The 16,950-nt window shown below is 40.9% G+C and overlaps 3 protein-coding genes and 1 non-coding gene across 5 annotated transcripts; 1 reads left to right on the top strand and 3 right to left on the bottom strand.

Moving 5' to 3' along the window:
- Positions 1 to 675: 675 nt before the first annotated feature.
- LOC123990815 (meprin A subunit alpha-like) lies at positions 676 to 4,860 on the bottom strand. Of its 2 annotated transcripts, none has more exons than XM_046291698.1 (14): positions 4,725 to 4,860; positions 4,622 to 4,646; positions 4,360 to 4,416; positions 4,215 to 4,255; positions 3,894 to 3,969; positions 3,613 to 3,730; positions 3,233 to 3,408; positions 2,922 to 3,143; positions 2,614 to 2,760; positions 2,224 to 2,439; positions 1,936 to 2,070; positions 1,504 to 1,830; positions 1,099 to 1,299; positions 676 to 1,005 (listed from the first exon to the last, which is right to left on the bottom strand). In XM_046291698.1, exons 1-14 carry the CDS (start codon positions 4,785 to 4,787, stop codon positions 938 to 940), a joined length of 1,872 nt encoding a protein of 623 aa, XP_046147654.1. In that variant the 5' UTR covers positions 4,788 to 4,860; the 3' UTR covers positions 676 to 937. The 2 variants fall into 2 exon arrangements, with proteins under 2 accessions (XP_046147654.1, XP_046147655.1); XM_046291699.1 differs by having other exon boundaries at positions 1,099 to 1,269; positions 4,725 to 4,859.
- Positions 4,861 to 6,867: 2,007 nt separating this feature from the next.
- Positions 6,868 to 11,198, bottom strand: LOC123990816 (meprin A subunit alpha-like). Its single transcript, XM_046291701.1, has 14 exons — positions 11,066 to 11,198; positions 10,901 to 10,925; positions 10,759 to 10,803; positions 10,587 to 10,627; positions 10,359 to 10,434; positions 10,092 to 10,209; positions 9,687 to 9,862; positions 9,257 to 9,478; positions 8,887 to 9,033; positions 8,543 to 8,758; positions 7,979 to 8,443; positions 7,577 to 7,750; positions 7,256 to 7,333; positions 6,868 to 7,092 (listed from the first exon to the last, which is right to left on the bottom strand). The coding sequence occupies exons 1-13, from the start codon at positions 11,123 to 11,125 to the stop codon at positions 7,284 to 7,286; spliced, it is 1,815 nt and encodes a 604-aa protein (XP_046147657.1). The 5' UTR covers positions 11,126 to 11,198; the 3' UTR covers positions 6,868 to 7,092; positions 7,256 to 7,283.
- Positions 11,199 to 13,376: 2,178 nt separating this feature from the next.
- On the top strand, positions 13,377 to 13,458 carry trnas-gcu. The gene has a single exon. It is a non-coding gene; the product is annotated as a tRNA-Ser (tRNA).
- Positions 13,459 to 14,083: 625 nt separating this feature from the next.
- Positions 14,084 to 16,858, bottom strand: LOC123990820 (protein FAM177A1-like). Its single transcript, XM_046291705.1, has 5 exons — positions 16,515 to 16,858; positions 15,730 to 15,885; positions 15,577 to 15,631; positions 15,322 to 15,416; positions 14,084 to 14,955 (listed from the first exon to the last, which is right to left on the bottom strand). The coding sequence occupies exons 1-5, from the start codon at positions 16,533 to 16,535 to the stop codon at positions 14,761 to 14,763; spliced, it is 522 nt and encodes a 173-aa protein (XP_046147661.1). The 5' UTR covers positions 16,536 to 16,858; the 3' UTR covers positions 14,084 to 14,760.
- Between the last annotated feature and the right edge of the window lie 92 nt (positions 16,859 to 16,950).

Genomic DNA, 16,950 nt, shown 5'->3' on the forward strand with positions numbered 1-16,950 from the left:
AAGACATGCTAAACTCTCACCATTACAATAACAGGGGAGGTTAGCATTTTTGGGGGGTATGACATTTGTGCGTATGTAACTTTCTCACTTATCATTATTCACGATTCATTCAGATTAAAGCTGACAGTCTGTACATATTATTATATTGTTATTTACAGTATGTCATTAATACCAATCATGGAAATTGATTCAAAATTATTGATATTATACTAATAAATCATATGTAATTTAGATAATGTAGATAATGAAAAAATGCTGGCAATTTTCTTTAATTATTAATTACCTATTTATTTCTTATTCTTGAAAAAAATTTGCAGCCCTCCCATATATGCAACATTTGTATTTAGATTTTTTGTCAGGATGACAGAAATGAAAGTATAGAAATGTGCCCTTAAATCAAAATAGGATGAGAGAGAGAACAATGTGGTGTGGTGTTTACATGTGGTGTCTTTTGTTGTTGTTGTTTGGTTAGTGTTGTAAAAATAATTGAGTCTGCCCTTTAACCTCACAATCATTGTATCATTTAAAATCCAGTACAGAGCTAAAGCAACAACAAAATGTGTCACTGTCCCAATACTTTTGGAGCGCACTGTACATCCTTGTCTTTTATTCTGGTTATGGGTGGCAGGGCAAATGGTGGATAACTGGTGAACAGACTAATGTTGGAGACAATACTTTGAATAGTTTGATTTTAATCTGTTAAAAGCTGCACGGAGGTGCATTTCACAGGCTACAAATAAACAAACCAGTATCCAGATGGAGGCCACAGACAGATTGTCAAGACAGTGTTTAACATTACAACAGACACATTTACTTGTATAGGCCTGCCAATGTTTACTTCCACGGCCTTTCTGTGAATGTTTGGAATAAAAAGAAAAGTGAACATTGACATTTATAAATGCATAAAGTCTGCATCTGATAGTTGTTCTGGACAGCCTCAGTCCTGACTCCGGAGCTGAACTGGAGACTTAATTGGAACTTCACTTTTGATCAGCGGAGTTAGATCTGGAAATACAAAACGACAAGGGACATGTTTAACACAGTTTCAAGTGTGATCCCAAAAAAATCTCAGAGCCCTTTGAAAGTAGTCAGGCGCACCTTCAAACTCAATGAAGAGAATGAGGTCATCATTCTTCAGGTAGCTCCTACTATTGAGGTGGTAGTGGGAGAAGTAGGCGTTCCAGCCCCAGGTCCAGCCATGATAACAGTCACAGGATGGGTCGTACGTCCCCATCTTGGACGGGTTATCCCAGTACAATATGTTGGAGTCTGAAAGATTGTTATAAATAAGCAGATAATCTGCATATAGATTATGTGAAGGCAATTGATTTCCATGTCCTGATTTATATTGATGTATAGATGTCTTGTTATGCTGACTCATAAAAATGTTGGTAATGCTATGACGATTGTTTAACCTAAAAGCTTTAATAGCCACAATAATCTGAGTGTGAGGAAAAAAAATGTTTATGTGCCCCTTTGAACCAACATTAGCCTGCCCCATACCTGGGATGAGATGAGTGGGACTGGTGGTGAAGCTGTAGGAGAAGGACTGCCTCTGCCTGACGTCAGAGTCCTGGTCCAGCAGTGTAATGGTGACCTGTCTGTTCCCTGCCGGCCACTCCATGGCCTGGTCGTTCTCCCCGGTGCTCAGGTGGAAGAAGGCCCCAATGTACCCATCGTAGTAGGAGTTGGGTAGCAGCTGGATGCCAAAGGCGTAGCCCTCGGGGCTGTAGAAACGTGGGCTCTGGATGTACTCTCCTGTGGCGTAACTCTTCATGTACTCGCTGAAGTTCTTGATACGCCATGTTCCACTGGGGCAGCGTGTCTCCGCTAATAAGAATAAGAATAAAGACAATAAAAACTTCATTCACATAGCACCTGTCATACACATCGAAGGGTTTTACAGTTACTTAAAATGTTAAGCCAGAACCGTACCTAGGGTGATGTCATCCACCTGGATCCCCCCCAAGGAGTTGCCTGGGTCGCCCCTGATCCCCTGGAAGGCATAGCGGAACTTGGAGTCCATCGTCAAAGGAACGTGGGCAATCTTCCAGGAGTGGTCGTCATCACCTGTGAAAACAGATGCAGGGTCATGATCATTTTTAAGGTTGAACATTTTCAAACAGTACCTGTTGAAGCTATATTATGATGCTACAACGCATAGCACAGCCATGGTTTATCAGATTATTGAGCATGGCTGTTCACCAGTTTTCTCAAGCCTACCTATGAAATTCCCAGCTGCAGTAGGGGATAAGACTTTGCCTTTAGCATCCTCCTTCCTGGCCCAGACCACCAGCTTGTCCTTGGAGCTTCCAGTCATCTTGTAGAAGAACTGCAAACACTGCAGATTCCTCTTGGGGTGCAGGACCCTGGATTCCAGAAAGGCTGAGTCGCCTGCCCGGCCGGTGTCGGTGTAGAAGTTCATGAAGAATCCTGCGTCTACACAGATCACAGACAAGATGTTATCATAGATGTGTTATGGTAAAATAGTTATGAATGCCATTCAGAATGGTTGATAGACCTGTGTCCACCCTTGCGATGTGTAGGGGCAGGAGTTTTTTTCTGGACAATGTCAGGGATCCTGACCCTAGTATTACTGTATGTTAACCCTACCTTTGCACTGGCCAATGAGAGTGTGGTCATGAGACCCTGGCTGGCTCATGGTGCGTACCCAGTCACCATCATCGTTACGGTTCTGGATCATCCCACAGGTGTTGACGGTCTCAAAGGCACACTGGTCCAACAAGGTCAGAGAGGAGGCTACAGGACAGACATCATACACAAGCACACTAAGCAAACTTAATCAGTTCAACACAACACAAGTTAAACACAACATCAGCAGTTTTCTCTGGTCAAATCAAGTGATTCGGAAAAAAAGTGATGGTCCTCCTGATCAATTGACCTGATCAGGAAAAACTCACAGCAGTTATACATCCTGTTGAGCCTCAGTAGATCCAGGCTGCTGAAGTCATTGTACTGGCCCAGCACTTTGGTCATCTCTGGGTCCTTGGCTGTGATGGTTGGGTACCGTGGGTCTTTGTTAAAGGAATATGGACCGTAATGCATGATAGACTCGTAGTCGTATGGCGTGTTCTGGTCGGTGATGAAATCGTCAGCGTATTTATCAAAATTGTGGTCCATACCTGTAGAATGTACATACAAAGGTTGTGGTAAGTTCTACAATAAGGCTGGCCGTGCAAAATTTTTTGAGTGTTGAGCTCTTGAACCTTACCAGGCAGGACCTGGTCCCACCAGATGTCCACATAGTCATCTCGGTCGGTGCGAGACTGTTCATGGTAAAAGCCCAGGGCATGGAGGAGCTCATGCATTATGGTGCCTTTGTAGTCACAGGATGGGCCCAATGACAGCTGTTGCCCTGTCTGTAGGTCTCCGACCATAGACCAGCACCTGCAACAATATCCGTGATGCCACAGCAGTGAATTATCTCTTGAACACGAGAGACCAATCTTATCCACATAGTGCCAGTGTGGGTGCAGACCTTTGTTCCAGCCAAGCAGTAATGCACAAGATTCAACTCAGGCTGTTAAGACTGTGATCATTAGCAGAATCGAGTGGAGGAGCAGACTTGTATATCAGAAAAACAAACTATACCCATCTAGCTTTTCAAATTTGATAAAGCTCTTCTCTCCTTCATAGGGTTTGAAATCCACACAGGATTTCAGCCGGTACATCTCAAAGGCCTGGAAAATGACCCCCTTGGCATTCAGGTCTGAAATACAAACAAGGGATTAACAGACTAGAAATATTAGAATCTGTATGTGTATTGATTATAATGCTATTGGTAGCAATACCCATAGTTCAGTATTCTTTAATCATGGTTTATCACCAGTGTAAATCATGTTATTAGGATGAGAGATGGTGCACATTTTTACCAAGGCTGTCAGCCAGTATGTAAGGGATGGGGAATTTCCACCTGCAGGCTGGATCCACAAGGGCATTTCGTCCAGGCTGATAGAGTGATATAACTTTTATTAAAACACTTAATTATTGATTGCACCGGAAGTACTATCGTTGTCTTTATTGAAATCACATCAATCAAAATCTAGATAGATAAAGGGTCAAAGTTTCATTTATAGAGTGCGGGCTATTTACCACACTTCTTATTTTTATTGAAAGCCCTATTTTTTCTTCTAAGTCGAAAGACAGCGAACATACTTGCAGACAATGAGAGGTTTAGCACAGTACTAACTTACATTCAAGGCAATGTCGCCCTCAACAACAGGGGTCTTCAATCCTATGGAAAATCAAAGATTATAGACATGGAAGATAGTTTTAAAACACCACAAAATATAATATCAAATACATACACTGTATACCAGTACGCACAAAGAAAGTTACCTGAGTTGACGAAGGGGATGTCTCGTCGTATCACCTCATCAGCATCAATGGCAAAGGCTAAGATCCACAATGTTAGACAATGAATGCATTTTCATTTGGCTATAAACGCATTTGAACACATTTTCTTAGACCTGTCTTGAAACTACAAATATGTCTTGTTATGTAAAATAACTCACCAATGTGACATGAGCACCATTCGGGTGCATTACAAATGTATACATACGATTTGATTAATAATCGGTTAAATAAATATAGTTCTCACATTTCTCCTTTGACATCCGCCTAATCTGTGAAGTGAGATGAGAATGTTGTTTTCAAAATCACGCATTCCTGGCAAATGTAGTAGATAGAGAGAGAGATTTTACCGTGAATGCAGAGGACGGAGACAGCAGCAGTCCCAGACAGCACAAGAGCCCCAGTAGTGACATTTTGGAGAGGTTGACCACAGACCTGATACCACAGCACTAATTAAAGCCCTTTAAATACTCTTAATACAGCAAGCTGGAAGGGAAACTTTGACCCACAGGTGATCATGTTACATATCAGAACTTCAATACAACACCAATACTTTATTGTTGTGTGGAAACTGTCTTGTCAGGTTCAATGGAAAGTTTTGGTTAATAATCAGATATGGCCATGAAAGTGATAAGTGTTGATAAGTGTGTTCAAGAGTGCAATAGTGGGGTTTTGAGTTCTGCTAGCGTCCATTGGCAACAACATAGTAATTACACTGAACCACAATATAAACGCAACATGCAACAATTTCAAAGATTTTACAGTTAATTCAAGGAAATCAATCAATTGAAATAAATTGTTGGTCGCAGGTACCTTTTAAAGGTAGGGACGTGGATCAGAAAACCAGTCCGTATCTGGTGTGACCACCATTTGCCTCATGCAGCGTGACACAGCACCTTTGCATAGAGTTGATCGTGGCCTGTGGAATGTTGTCCCACTCCTTTTTAATGGCTGTGTGAAGTTGCTGTATATTGGCTTGAACACATTGTCATATTTGTCGACCAAGAGCAGCCCAAACATGACTGGTGAGTATGCAGGCCATGGATGAACTGGAACTGGGACATTTTCAGATTCCAGGAATATGCTACAGATCCTTGGGACATGGGGCTGTGTATTATCATGCTGAAACATTTTTTCATTTTACCTTTATTTAACTAGGCAAGCCAGTTACAAACAAATTATTATTTTCAATGACATCCTAGGAACAGTGGGTTAACAGAACAACAGATTTGTACCTTGTCAGCTCAGGGATTTGAACTTGCAACCTTTCAGTTACTAGTCCAACGCTCTAACCACTAGGCTACCCTGCTACCCCTAACATGAGGTGATGGCGGCAGATGAATGCAACGACAATGGGCCTCAGGATCTTGTCATGGTATCTCTGTGCATTCAAATTGCAATCGATAAAATGCAGTTGTGTTCATTGTCCATTGCTTACGCCTGATCATACCCTAACCTGACCACCACCATGGGGCACGCTGTTAACAATGTTGACATCAGCAAACTGCTTGCACACACGACACCATACATGCTGTCTGCCATCTGCCCGGTACAGTTGAAACAGGGACTCTAGAGATGGTTTCTGACAGCTTGTGCAGAAATTATTCACTTGTGCAAACCCTCAGTTTCATCAGTTGTCTGGGTGGCTGGTCTCAGATTATCCCGCAGGTGAAGAAGCCGGATGTGGAGGTCCTGGGCTGACAGGGTTACACTTAATCTGCGGTTGTGTGGCCGGTTGGACATACTGCCAAATTCTCTAAAACAACATTGGAGGTGGCTTATGGTAGAGAAATTAAAATGTAATTATCTGGTAACAGCTCTGGTGGACATTCCTGTAGTCAGCATGCCAATTGCACTCTCCCTCAAAACTTGAGAAAGTTGTGGCATTGTGTTGTGTGACAAAACTGCACATTTTAGAGTGCCCTTTTATAATCCCCAGCACAAGGTACAACTGTGTAATGATCATGCTGTTTAATCAGCTTCTTGACATGCCACACCTGTCAGGTGGATGGTTTATCTTGGCAAAGGAGAAATACTCACTAACAGGGATGTAAACACATTTGTGCACAACATATTATAGAAATAAGCTTTTTTTTGCATATGGAACATTTCTTGGATCTTTTATTTCAGCTCATGAAACATGGGACCAACACATAACATGTTGCACTTATATTTTTTGTATATTATTATATTATTAGTATATATTTCTATGGGTAATATAACACGCTATGGTAACAATGCAAACATATTTTAGATTATGAATATGATGATCGAAGTGTGTGAGATAAAATGTATTACAAAATGAACATTTTGAGACACTAAAAGTGAATCATAATAATTCCCTGTCATTTAAGTGACATATAAAGGAGCCATGATCCTCATACGTATAAAAAAGTATATTTTACTGTGATCATATCTACGAAGTGTTATGTGATATTGATTTTTATTCCATAACAAAAAAATCCTGTGCAACAGAAAAAACATAATGACGCATTTATTTGAAGACTCAAACTTTAATGAAAGAATTTGTGAATAAGAATGTTTGAACAGTAAAAACAAATAACATTTCAAGAGTTTTTTGTGATTTTATAAAGTTTTCAAACCAATCAAATTTTCTACAAAATAATTTATAGTTACTCACAACATTAGTTTAGATAAATTGTGCTGTTATTTTCTGTACTCTTCTTGAGTCTGTCCAAATCCTCAGGACTGCCGGTTCTGCCAAAATATCAAATACAAAGACACGAAAAACTAAATTGAAACAATATTAATGAAAATACAAATGTCAGTCTACATTAAAAAGTGACTCTCGGAAATATCTCACAAAATCCCCAGCACAAAAATAAAATACATTTGAAAGAATTTAAAATAAACAGCTTACCTCCCCTCGGTGGCAATAAAATACGTCCTCACTCCTTTGGGTTGATGGGAACCTCTGTTTTTATCAGAGATGTTATGTCTATAGAAACATTAAAAGCAGTGTGGCCATTTCATCAGCTGACCTCAAAGTCTTAACAAGCTCATTTATTGCTCTGGCTATCGCAAAGCATTGCAGAAAGTCAAATCCTGATATCTGACAGTGATGTAAAACAAATGAGTGTTGTAATAGTGTGTGATCTGACCAGTAATGATACTAATCCCCCTCCACATTTTCTTGTAACCTTTATTCAACTTGGAAAGTCAGTTAATAACAAATTCTTACCTTCAAAGTCGATAAAGATGATGAGGTCATTGTTTTTCAGGTAGTTCCGTCGTCGCAAGTCGAAATGCTTGATCATGTTGCGCCATCCCCGCGACTCTCCCCTGTAGCACACACACCCTGGATCGTAGGTCCCCACATTAGTTGGATTGTCCCACCACAGCTTTCCATCTGGAGCTGGAGAACACAGAAACATACTGTATATCATTAGACTATTAAATCACATTATAGCTGTTTCATTGCCGTCGTAATCTGACCAGATATTGGGCGAGATATAACAAACAAAGCATTTCCTGATGTATCCAGATATGATTAAGTTAAGCAAAGAGAAATTACTTTAAGGTAAAGGGTACATGAAGACAAATCTAACCTAAAGTGTATTCTCTAAACACAGTAATGACGTACTCTTAATCAAGTCTGTAGTCAGACTGCGAGCAGACGACATCCTCAATTGAATGTCAGGATCCTGGTCCATGACCACGATTTTAGCCTGCCTATTCAGGGCCGGCCACTGCATGACCATGTCATTCTCCCCGCTGGCCAGGTGGAAGTACATCCCAGTGTAGCCCCCTGTGTGGTCACTGTAGTCAGAGACGGGACGCACACGTATACCGTAACGATAGCCCTCTGGGCTGTAGAAGACTGGACTGTCCATGACGGTGGTATTGTTTGCAGTGTTGAGGATTCCTGTGAAGTTCTTGATCTGCCAGACAGCGTTGGGACAGCGAGTCTCAGTCAGGCTGATGTCGTCAATGAAGATTCCTCCATTGGTTATAGATGGATCTCCTCGGATACCTTGGAAAGCATAGCGGAACTTCTCTTCGATCTCCATGGAGACGTGGACAATCCTCCATGTGTGGTCGGCATCTCCTAGTTTACAAATCGAAATGAAATCATGCAGTAACAAAGTTTAAACCAAAGAAGATAAACAATACATACATCAGTGATTGTATATATGAAAATGAATACCCCAGATGGTGTGTATTTTCTTCAGTTTGCGAACTGTCCCAGTCCCATCGTCCATCTTCACCCAAATCACAAGTCTGTCCTTTGGTCCGCCTGTCATCTTGTAGAAAAACTGCAGACACTGCAGGTGTCTCTTGGGGTACAGGATGCGAGACTCTAGCAGAGCTGACTCGTCCTCCTTCCCAGTCTTAGTGTTGAAGTGCATGTAGTAACCTGCATCTAAAAGACCACAAAGATATCAAACATACAATATGTTAGAGCTCTTCACGCTAATGGTTAGGATTGAGGGTATGGTAATCTACTCCTAGAAGTGGTTGATCTGAGGTGATCTATTGTTGAACTCTGACCTCTGCATTGGCCAATGAGAGTGTGATCCTCATTCCCAGTGCTGCTCTTGGTGTGGACCCAATCTGCATCATCAGTGGGGCTCTGTATCATCCCACAGATGTTGTTGTACTCAAAGGAACACTGGTCCAGAAGAGTGAGAGGGGAGGCTGGCAACGGAGGAGGGGCATATCTCAGTCGACACGTGGATCACAATGAAGCAACTATAATTTGATCATCTCATCTGACACTAGAACATTTTAACTTGACAAAAACGGAGAGGTGATTAGCTTGTTCTTAAAACGAGTAGTTTGCATTTTCCTACACTGCTGCCACACAGCTGTGTCAGGAAAAATAGGTAACACTCTCTGTCATGTGTCTCACAACACTTACAGCAGTTATACATCCTGTTCAACCTCAGCATGTCCAGTTTGCTGAAGTCCAGGTACTGGCCAATGATGTTGTTGAATTCTGGGATGTTGGTGGTGATTGTGGGAATGTTGGGGTCCACGTTGAAGGAGTATGGCCGGTAGTGCATGACAGACTCATAATCGTAAGGAGTGTTCTGGTCAGTGATGAAGGAATCATCGTATTTGTTGAAATTATGTTCCAGCCCTGCAAGAAAGGATAAAAAACATGTCATACTAAAATGTTCCCACTTAACTAATAATGGTATTGCATCTAGACAGTGACATGTTGTGAATAGTGCTAGGCTGAATAGTGTTAGTGCTGGGCAGTAACAAAACCCTCCACTTGGCCCTTTGTGGCCAGGATCCACTACCCTTGCTGTCTCTCATCAACCAGAGGGCTGACTGATACTGACCTGGAGTGACCTGGTCCAGCCAGATCTTGACATAGTCGTCTCTGTCCTGGCGAGACTGCTCATGGTAGAAGCCCAAAGCGTGGAGGAGCTCGTGTTCGATCACAGCCTTGTGGTCACAGCCATCGCCCAGGGACAGGATCTGTCCATTCTGCTGGTCCCCAACGCTGGAGAAACACCTGGCAAACACAGTTCAACGTTGAGTTATATGGATGTGTGAGGGCAGACATGTTTAAAGTCAAATGTTAAAACGTTGCAGCAGTTACGCAAGAAGGCAATTGTTTTGCGTAACAAATTGACTGAGATTTGTTCATTTAGTCTGTCCTGGTGAATGCATACATGAAAGCTATAGAGCGTTCTGTGTAAAAGCAAGGGCTGTTGGACAATATGTACACTGTCAGCTCGTACCCGCCTCTCTTTTCAAACTTGATGTATGTCTTCTCGCCTTCGTAGGGCTTGAAGTCTATGCAAGATTTCAGACGATACATTTCAAATGCCTGATGGACACAACCTTTGGCATTCAAATCTGAAAGACAAGGAAGAACAAAGCTAAGACATTACAAGTGGCTTAGAGTGTAATAAATTGATAATATGCCTTGTATGCTGTGTTGCATGTAAATTAATTAATTCAAGTCATTTTAGTTGGACTCTATATCAAATTCAACTTGCACTTACCCAAGTCATCTGACAGAATGTAGGGTATGGGAAACTTCCATCTGTATTTAGTGTCAATCAAGGCATTGCGTCCTGGCTGTTAAAAGGAAGAAAAAGAGTCATGTACTAATTGGACTGAATCTTTTAGACTCAGGGAAGACATTATAAAGATTATCAAAGGACAACATTTTTTTTCCTTTTTTACAGCTATCTGATAACATATAGCAAAATAACGCCATTGGTTCTTGCCAGAATGAACATATCCCCTTCAACCAAGTCTTCTTCTGCTCCTGTCAGGCCAAATATAATTTGAAAACAATGAATTGAACATTTGATCACTATTCATGTCATGAACATCAAACATTACATGTTTAATAAAAATGACCACATACAAACATCCTGTTAAGTTCCTCAAACTCACCCAAGTTAAGTAAGGGGTTATCATCTTCACCGTTTCCATATACCTCTGCACATAAAAAGCATGGCTCAGATCAAGACATGGAGGTAAAATCATTTTGATGTATTTGGAATTGACTTTATGGTAAGATATTTGGTTGACATACCATGCACACGAGATGACAGAGGAATCTGTCCCCCCAAAGAGAAACAAATATTTAGCAAATAATAAAGATGCTAGAATTTCAATTCCACTATTCCTTTAAGCACAACCTTTTCATGTCTAGTAATCATCTTCACAATCATAATTCAAATGTATTGACTGTACTTACAGTGTACGAACTGGACAGCGCAACCAGCCCTGTCAAGAAGAGAAGTGTCTGCATGGACATGATGAATATGGCTAGACAAAAGTTTCTGCTTTGGTTTAAGTGTCCAAGTGAACCAGAGGACCTTTAGCCCTTGATAAAGTTTATGTCTGCTATGATAAAAAGTAACTGGGGGCCTTGAATCTACAGTGCTGCTGATATGTGGGACGTTATAAAACCAGTTCAGAGTGCCTTCCCAAACAACTCAGGGAAAACGAATGGGAGACAACACTCATTGGCTGGGGGGGATAACACTTTTTTATATGACAATCAGTGAGACTGCCACCACCTGGTAAGTATTGAAAACTACCCCGCTCTGCGTATGTGTTAAAAACAAATACTGACTTGTGTTGGTGCTTCTTCTAAAAAAGCATGCAAAACAGAGTCAAAGCTGGCTAGTGAGATCTTCCCTCCGCGGATTTGCCAATGATTTACATTAATGGTTAACCTTGCTTAACTGGTAGCATCACCATGGCCAATGGTTTCCACATCTGCCCAGAGGGAAGGGTGTAGTGTTTCATTATTCTGAGCATTTGAGAGAATTGCTTGCAGACACAGCAATCAATTCAGGCCCTCAAATATATAAAGTATTTATTTGTTAACAATTGACTTTGCAATCACCATAAACAACAGGCATAGTATCAAACGGAGTATAGAACCATAATTGGTAACATGACCAAATGTATGCTTATGCTTTACAAAACACGGTAAACAGAATCGAGGAAAGGAGGGGGCGTGGCGGGGCAGTGGGTTATTGGAATGCTGCTTCATGTAAAAGTTGGTGTATTTTTCAGTTTTACAGCACTCTTCTTTCCATGGGGGAGCTTCCTAAAATATGGGAGCAAACTAAAGAACATCTCATCCTCTATGTCCTCCATTCCATCCATCCCATCCATCTGCCACCTCTTCTGGCTGGGCCCATAGGATCCTGATTCAGTGTCAGGAGAGGGAGCGTCCTCATCGTCTGCCTAGTCCCCCTCGATCTCGTGGATAATGAAGGCTGATTTGTCATCCACGCCTTCTGTGGCACTTTCCCCGTTCCTCTCCATTTCCTTATTTCCCCTATCCTCCAAGTCATGTGTGGTGTCTCCTTGCCAGCTCCTGGCCTGGATGAAGGGGGTGAGGAAGGACATTCTCCTGCTGTGCATCCAGTTCTTCTTGTAACTATCTGGCTCCCCAGAGGCTTTCCTCTGCTCTTCAGCCTGCTTGAATCTGACGAGTGTGTCCCTTGGGTTCTTCCATTTCTTCTGACAGTCATCAACTGAACACACCAAATGACACGTCAAACAAAAAAAAGAGGGGAGACAGGGAAAGATATCTGCATTTTACACAAATAGAGCAATCTCAATATGAGCTATCAAAGGTTGAGGGAAATACACACCATGCCATTTCTTGAATCTTATGTAAACATATATTTATTTCTAATTTACCTTATTGCAGGGATCACATTGTTGTTTTATTAGGTAAATTAGGTATAAAAAAATACTTGGCAGGTAGCTAGCTAAGTATGTAGCTGGCTATGTATGCCTTTGGCTACCTAATAGGTGAGAGAAAGTTGTGTAATTGGTCAACAACACAGCTCAAGCAGGTAGCTAGCAAGTTGGCTAGTTTACTTGCGGTTGTGGCTAAATGCTATACTGCTACGGACGGAAGTGACGCAAATACCGTCTAAATCTTAAAAAGAAAATGTCGTTACGGGAGAATTTCTGCATTTGAATTATCCCTAAACCTAACAATTGTCCTACCCTTAACCTAAATTATCCTAACCTGCTACGAAAAGTCCATTATCTTCGTAGTTATATTCCATCTAGTCCTCACCCTTACGAGTTAGCTAGTTAAGGTTATCTTGCTAGCAGCAAGCTGTCCTTACCAGGCATTTCAACTTGCAGTTACAGGTCTCCGTGTCCTTGCCTTTCTCTGTGAGTCCTTGTAAGAGTTTAAAGTTATGTTATACAACTCACGATGATCCGAAACAGACTAAATTACTTTGTCAATCATTTACATATTGGCTTTCAAAGCATTCGCTGCTGTTACTGGATATTTGTTGAATTCAGAATGCGCCAGTGTTTTCTTACGTTGATAGGTCCAGTTTAAATATTATAACTGGCTAACATTAGCTATCTACCACAATGGAATGATTAAGACAGATGTAGCTAGGTAAAATGTATACATTTTATTTATACAAATCAGAACGATTCTGAAATGTAACGTCATATGTTGTGAAAACATATGTAGCTTCGTTTGATAACGCTAACTGTTTAGCATTGGGTAGAACGACGAGGTGGCCGAGTGGTTAAGGCGATGGACTGCTAATCCATTGTGCTCTGCACGCGTGGGTTCGAATCCCATCCTCGTCGATTTCTTTTGGCCCTGTCCTGAAGGTAGTCAATTACTGCTCTACAAAATATGTCTGACATTTGCTCGCATACTGTACAAACGTATTTTGTCAGAAATTCAATCAAATTGGGGGGATGCATGGGAAATGAAATAATTGAAATAAGTATTTGAACATACAGTGCTTTCAAATACAATTTGGAAGACAATTAGTTTGTTTTGTCAAACAACCATTCAAATACTAAAATAACCTTCTGAGAGCTGGGAGAAAAAACAAGGGATATATTATATATATACTCTGAACAAAAATATAAACACAACATGCAACAATTTCAATGATTTTTCTGAGTTATAGGTCATATAAAGAAATCAGTCAATTTAAATAAATAATTAGGCCCTAATCTATGGATTTTTTTTAAAGGTAGGGACGTGGATCAGAAAACCAGTCAGTATCTGGTGTGACCACCATTTGCCTCATGCAGTGTAACACATCTCATTCACATAGAGTTGATCAGGCTGTTGATTGTGGCCTGTGGAATGTTGTCCCATTTTAATGGCTGTGTGAACTTGCTGGATATTGGCGGAAACTGGAACACGCTGTCGTACACGTTGATCCAGAGCATCCCAAAAATGCTCAATGGGTGACATGTCTGGTAAGTATGCAGGCCATGGAAGAACTGGGAAATGTTCAGCTTCCAGGAATTGTGTGCAGGTCCTTGCGACATGGGGCCATGCATTATCATGCTGAAACATGAGTTGATGGCGGCAGATGAACGGCACGACTGTGGGCCTCAGAATCTCGTCACGGTATCTCTGTGCATTCAAATTGCAATCGATAAAATGCAATTGTGTTCATTGTCCGTAGCTTATGACTGCCCATACCATAACCCCACCGCCACCATGGGGTACTCTGTTCACAATGTTGACATCAGCAAACCGCTCGCCCACACAGCGCCATACATGGTTGTCGTGATGTTGTGTTGCTACCTTGCGTGATATCATAGAAAAGCCCAGAATGTCCTCTCAAAGGGACAACAGGACTTAATACAGTGGCTTGTATGGCCTCAGTGATATGGACCAAGAACTGATGTCCACTAGAGAGGACAAAAATGTATTACTGGGTCTCAGGAGTATAAAAGTACTGGTTTTGGGCAATACTCAAATACACAGAAACAAGTATTTTAAATATCAAATATACATGTATTTGAACCCTGGTTTGGTAGAAACCATAGCGAGAGGAATAGCAAAAGAATACAATCATCAACATGAATATTAGCTTTCTTAACACACGTTAATATGTTTAAGTCATTATAGCTAGTTCTTTCTCAGTGCTCATTATCATTTTGATAGCCCTTGTTGTGGGATCCTGTAGTTCTGTGCTCAATGTTCTGGAAGGCTTGAGAACCAGCAGAGGCTCTGTGGGAGCTTGTGGCCCCATATTCACTGCTCATCCTTGAAGAAAGGTGAATTCTCTCTGTTCCTTCCTCATAAGAGCATTCCGTTTCTTTACTGGCTGTGGTCTAGAAGTGATAAAAAAAACATTGGGTTACCAATGTTTCAATTATGTTTAGAAACACAGAATTGAGTTCTGTCTGAGTTTGATTGCTAAATTATTAGAGTTGATATGTCTAATCAAGAGCTAAAAATGACTGATGAATGGAAACATTCATATGTGGCTTACATTTCTTAATATGTCGTGCAGGCTTTATATGTAGGTCTAGGAGATTTCCCTGGCCACTTGACCAGAACAGGAACAACTGTTGGGCCTAATGCCAATCACCAGGTTGTACCTGGTCAGCTCACATTGTCAGGAAAAACTCATGCCTGGCCCTATGTGGTCAAGAAATACTATGTGATGTGTTATGTTATGTGTACAACTACCTTACCTTAATGGAACGTTGATATTCGTCTACAGCATACTGGTATTTGGCAGTGTTAAGGCCAAGTAGACCAGCCAGTTTTTCCCCAAGAAAATCACAAGCTGAAGACAAAAATACTTTATGTAAGACCTTTTCAAAAATGTATTTATTGTACATACAGTGGTAAAGCAGTAGTTCTATACATTGACTGAATTATATGGAGTACACTGCCTTGCTGAATTTGAATGTTTCAAGAGCACACTGGAATGGAATGCAACTTACTGCGCAATGACTTCCTGCCCAGAGACCAAGTATATGCTTTCCACGGAAGTTTAAGCTAAAACACACAGGTTAGTGCTACATTTAGACTACTAAATAGACAAAAAAGTATTTATACTAAGAATCTAAATCTTATCTGTTTGAATACTTCCATACCATGTCTTCAGGCTCCCTAAACACCTGCTCATGTGATGTATCCTCCTCTTCCTCACTGTTATCTTCCTCTAGAGTCTCACCGCTGGAGAAATGGATGACCCTCCTCTGCTGGGACAGAGAAGGACCCCTGAACTGTGTCCCCTGAATGTCAGGGCCCTGAGAGACACACTGTGAATTACTCCATATCCTCTCAAATACCCCTGTTCTGCATAAACAATTCATATAAAGTCTGTGGTTGTGTTGATAATGGTGTCTGTGTGCGTACTACATTCACTTATGGTTAGCAATTTCCAATGGCGCCATCTATTAGACAAGGAATAGTCTTAAAGCTAGAATCTGCAGTTGAAACAATAACAAAGTGGATACCCCACCTCTGTTTTGGTAAAAAGCTGGGGGGAGGGCCTGGAAAAATCCAACCAATCAAATACATAGCTCTATGGATGCACCCATGATATCGATATGAAAGTTTTAACCATGTTTTGAGGCTATATAGTGTTTGTTTACATTAACAAGCTTACATTTTTGATTCTGATAGGGTATGACAGTTCAACTAAGGTCATGAGGCATGTATACGTTATATTCAATGAGTATATATCATACATCTATAAATACAAAAATTGATGTAGCAACTGCAGATTCTAGCTTTAAAGAGCTATTAGCATGATCCATACAGGTAGCAAACATAAAAGTAGCTCTGAATTGAGATACTGAATAAGTAATTATAAAGAAAAGTCTGTAACCCTCCGACAGGTCAACCCTTTAGCATTCATATGAATAGCACTTACTTCCTTGAAACTTTCGCTCATTCTTCACTGAAGAAAATGTTTTACTTTCCTTGTGCTGCTGTCTGTAGAGTATAAATGTTCTCACCTCAGAGTAAATACATTTCCTCCACTTTGATGCTACTGGAATGGTCAAGGCAAAATAAAAAAGCAAGATACCGAGTCCTTCGTTAGTTTTGAAACCTGATACACACCAGAAACACACATTTGAGTCATGATTACTGTGTACACAAGTCAGACTCTGCCTTTGGATGACAGGCTACTCATTTCAGTTCCTTCTAAGGCTGAGGGTTGGGCTTTTTCAAAAGTCAAGGTTTATTGATAACTGTTATATGCAGTACTGTTGTTCCTCTGGCTAATGATACTAACCATAGACATAGAAAGAGGATGCTAGTGCCCAAAAGCCATTATTTTTGCATGGGCAGAGCCATTGAGGACT

Source organism: Oncorhynchus gorbuscha, linkage group LG12, assembly GCF_021184085.1.
Source record: "Oncorhynchus gorbuscha isolate QuinsamMale2020 ecotype Even-year linkage group LG12, OgorEven_v1.0, whole genome shotgun sequence".
NCBI lineage: Eukaryota > Metazoa > Chordata > Actinopteri > Salmoniformes > Salmonidae > Oncorhynchus > Oncorhynchus gorbuscha.

What these genes read in the sequence shown, in the direction of transcription:
- LOC123990816 (XM_046291701.1), bottom strand. Translation starts at nt 11,125, where the DNA reads ATGTCCATGCAGACACTTCTCTTCTTGACAGGGCTGGTTGCGCTGTCC. An exon ending in TAACCCCTTACTTAACTTGG is followed by an intron (nt 10,628 to 10,758) that starts GTGAGTTTGAGG and finishes TTGGCCTGACAG; the next exon opens with GAGCAGAAGAAGACTTGGTT. An exon ending in AAGGGGATATGTTCATTCTG is followed by an intron (nt 10,435 to 10,586) that starts GCAAGAACCAAT and finishes TCCTTTTAACAG; the next exon opens with CCAGGACGCAATGCCTTGAT.
- LOC123990815 (XM_046291698.1), bottom strand. Translation starts at nt 4,787, where the DNA reads ATGTCACTACTGGGGCTCTTGTGCTGTCTGGGACTGCTGCTGTCTCCG. An exon ending in AGGGCGACATTGCCTTGAAT is followed by an intron (nt 3,970 to 4,214) that starts GTAAGTTAGTAC and finishes TCACTCTATCAG; the next exon opens with CCTGGACGAAATGCCCTTGT. An exon ending in CAACAGGATGTATAACTGCT is followed by an intron (nt 2,761 to 2,921) that starts GTGAGTTTTTCC and finishes TCTGTCCTGTAG; the next exon opens with CCTCCTCTCTGACCTTGTTG.
- LOC123990820 (XM_046291705.1), bottom strand. Translation starts at nt 16,535, where the DNA reads ATGAGCGAAAGTTTCAAGGAA. An exon ending in TTAGGGAGCCTGAAGACATG is followed by an intron (nt 15,632 to 15,729) that starts GTATGGAAGTAT and finishes TGTGTGTTTTAG; the next exon opens with CTTAAACTTCCGTGGAAAGC. An exon ending in AATATCAACGTTCCATTAAG is followed by an intron (nt 14,956 to 15,321) that starts GTAAGGTAGTTG and finishes TATCACTTCTAG; the next exon opens with ACCACAGCCAGTAAAGAAAC.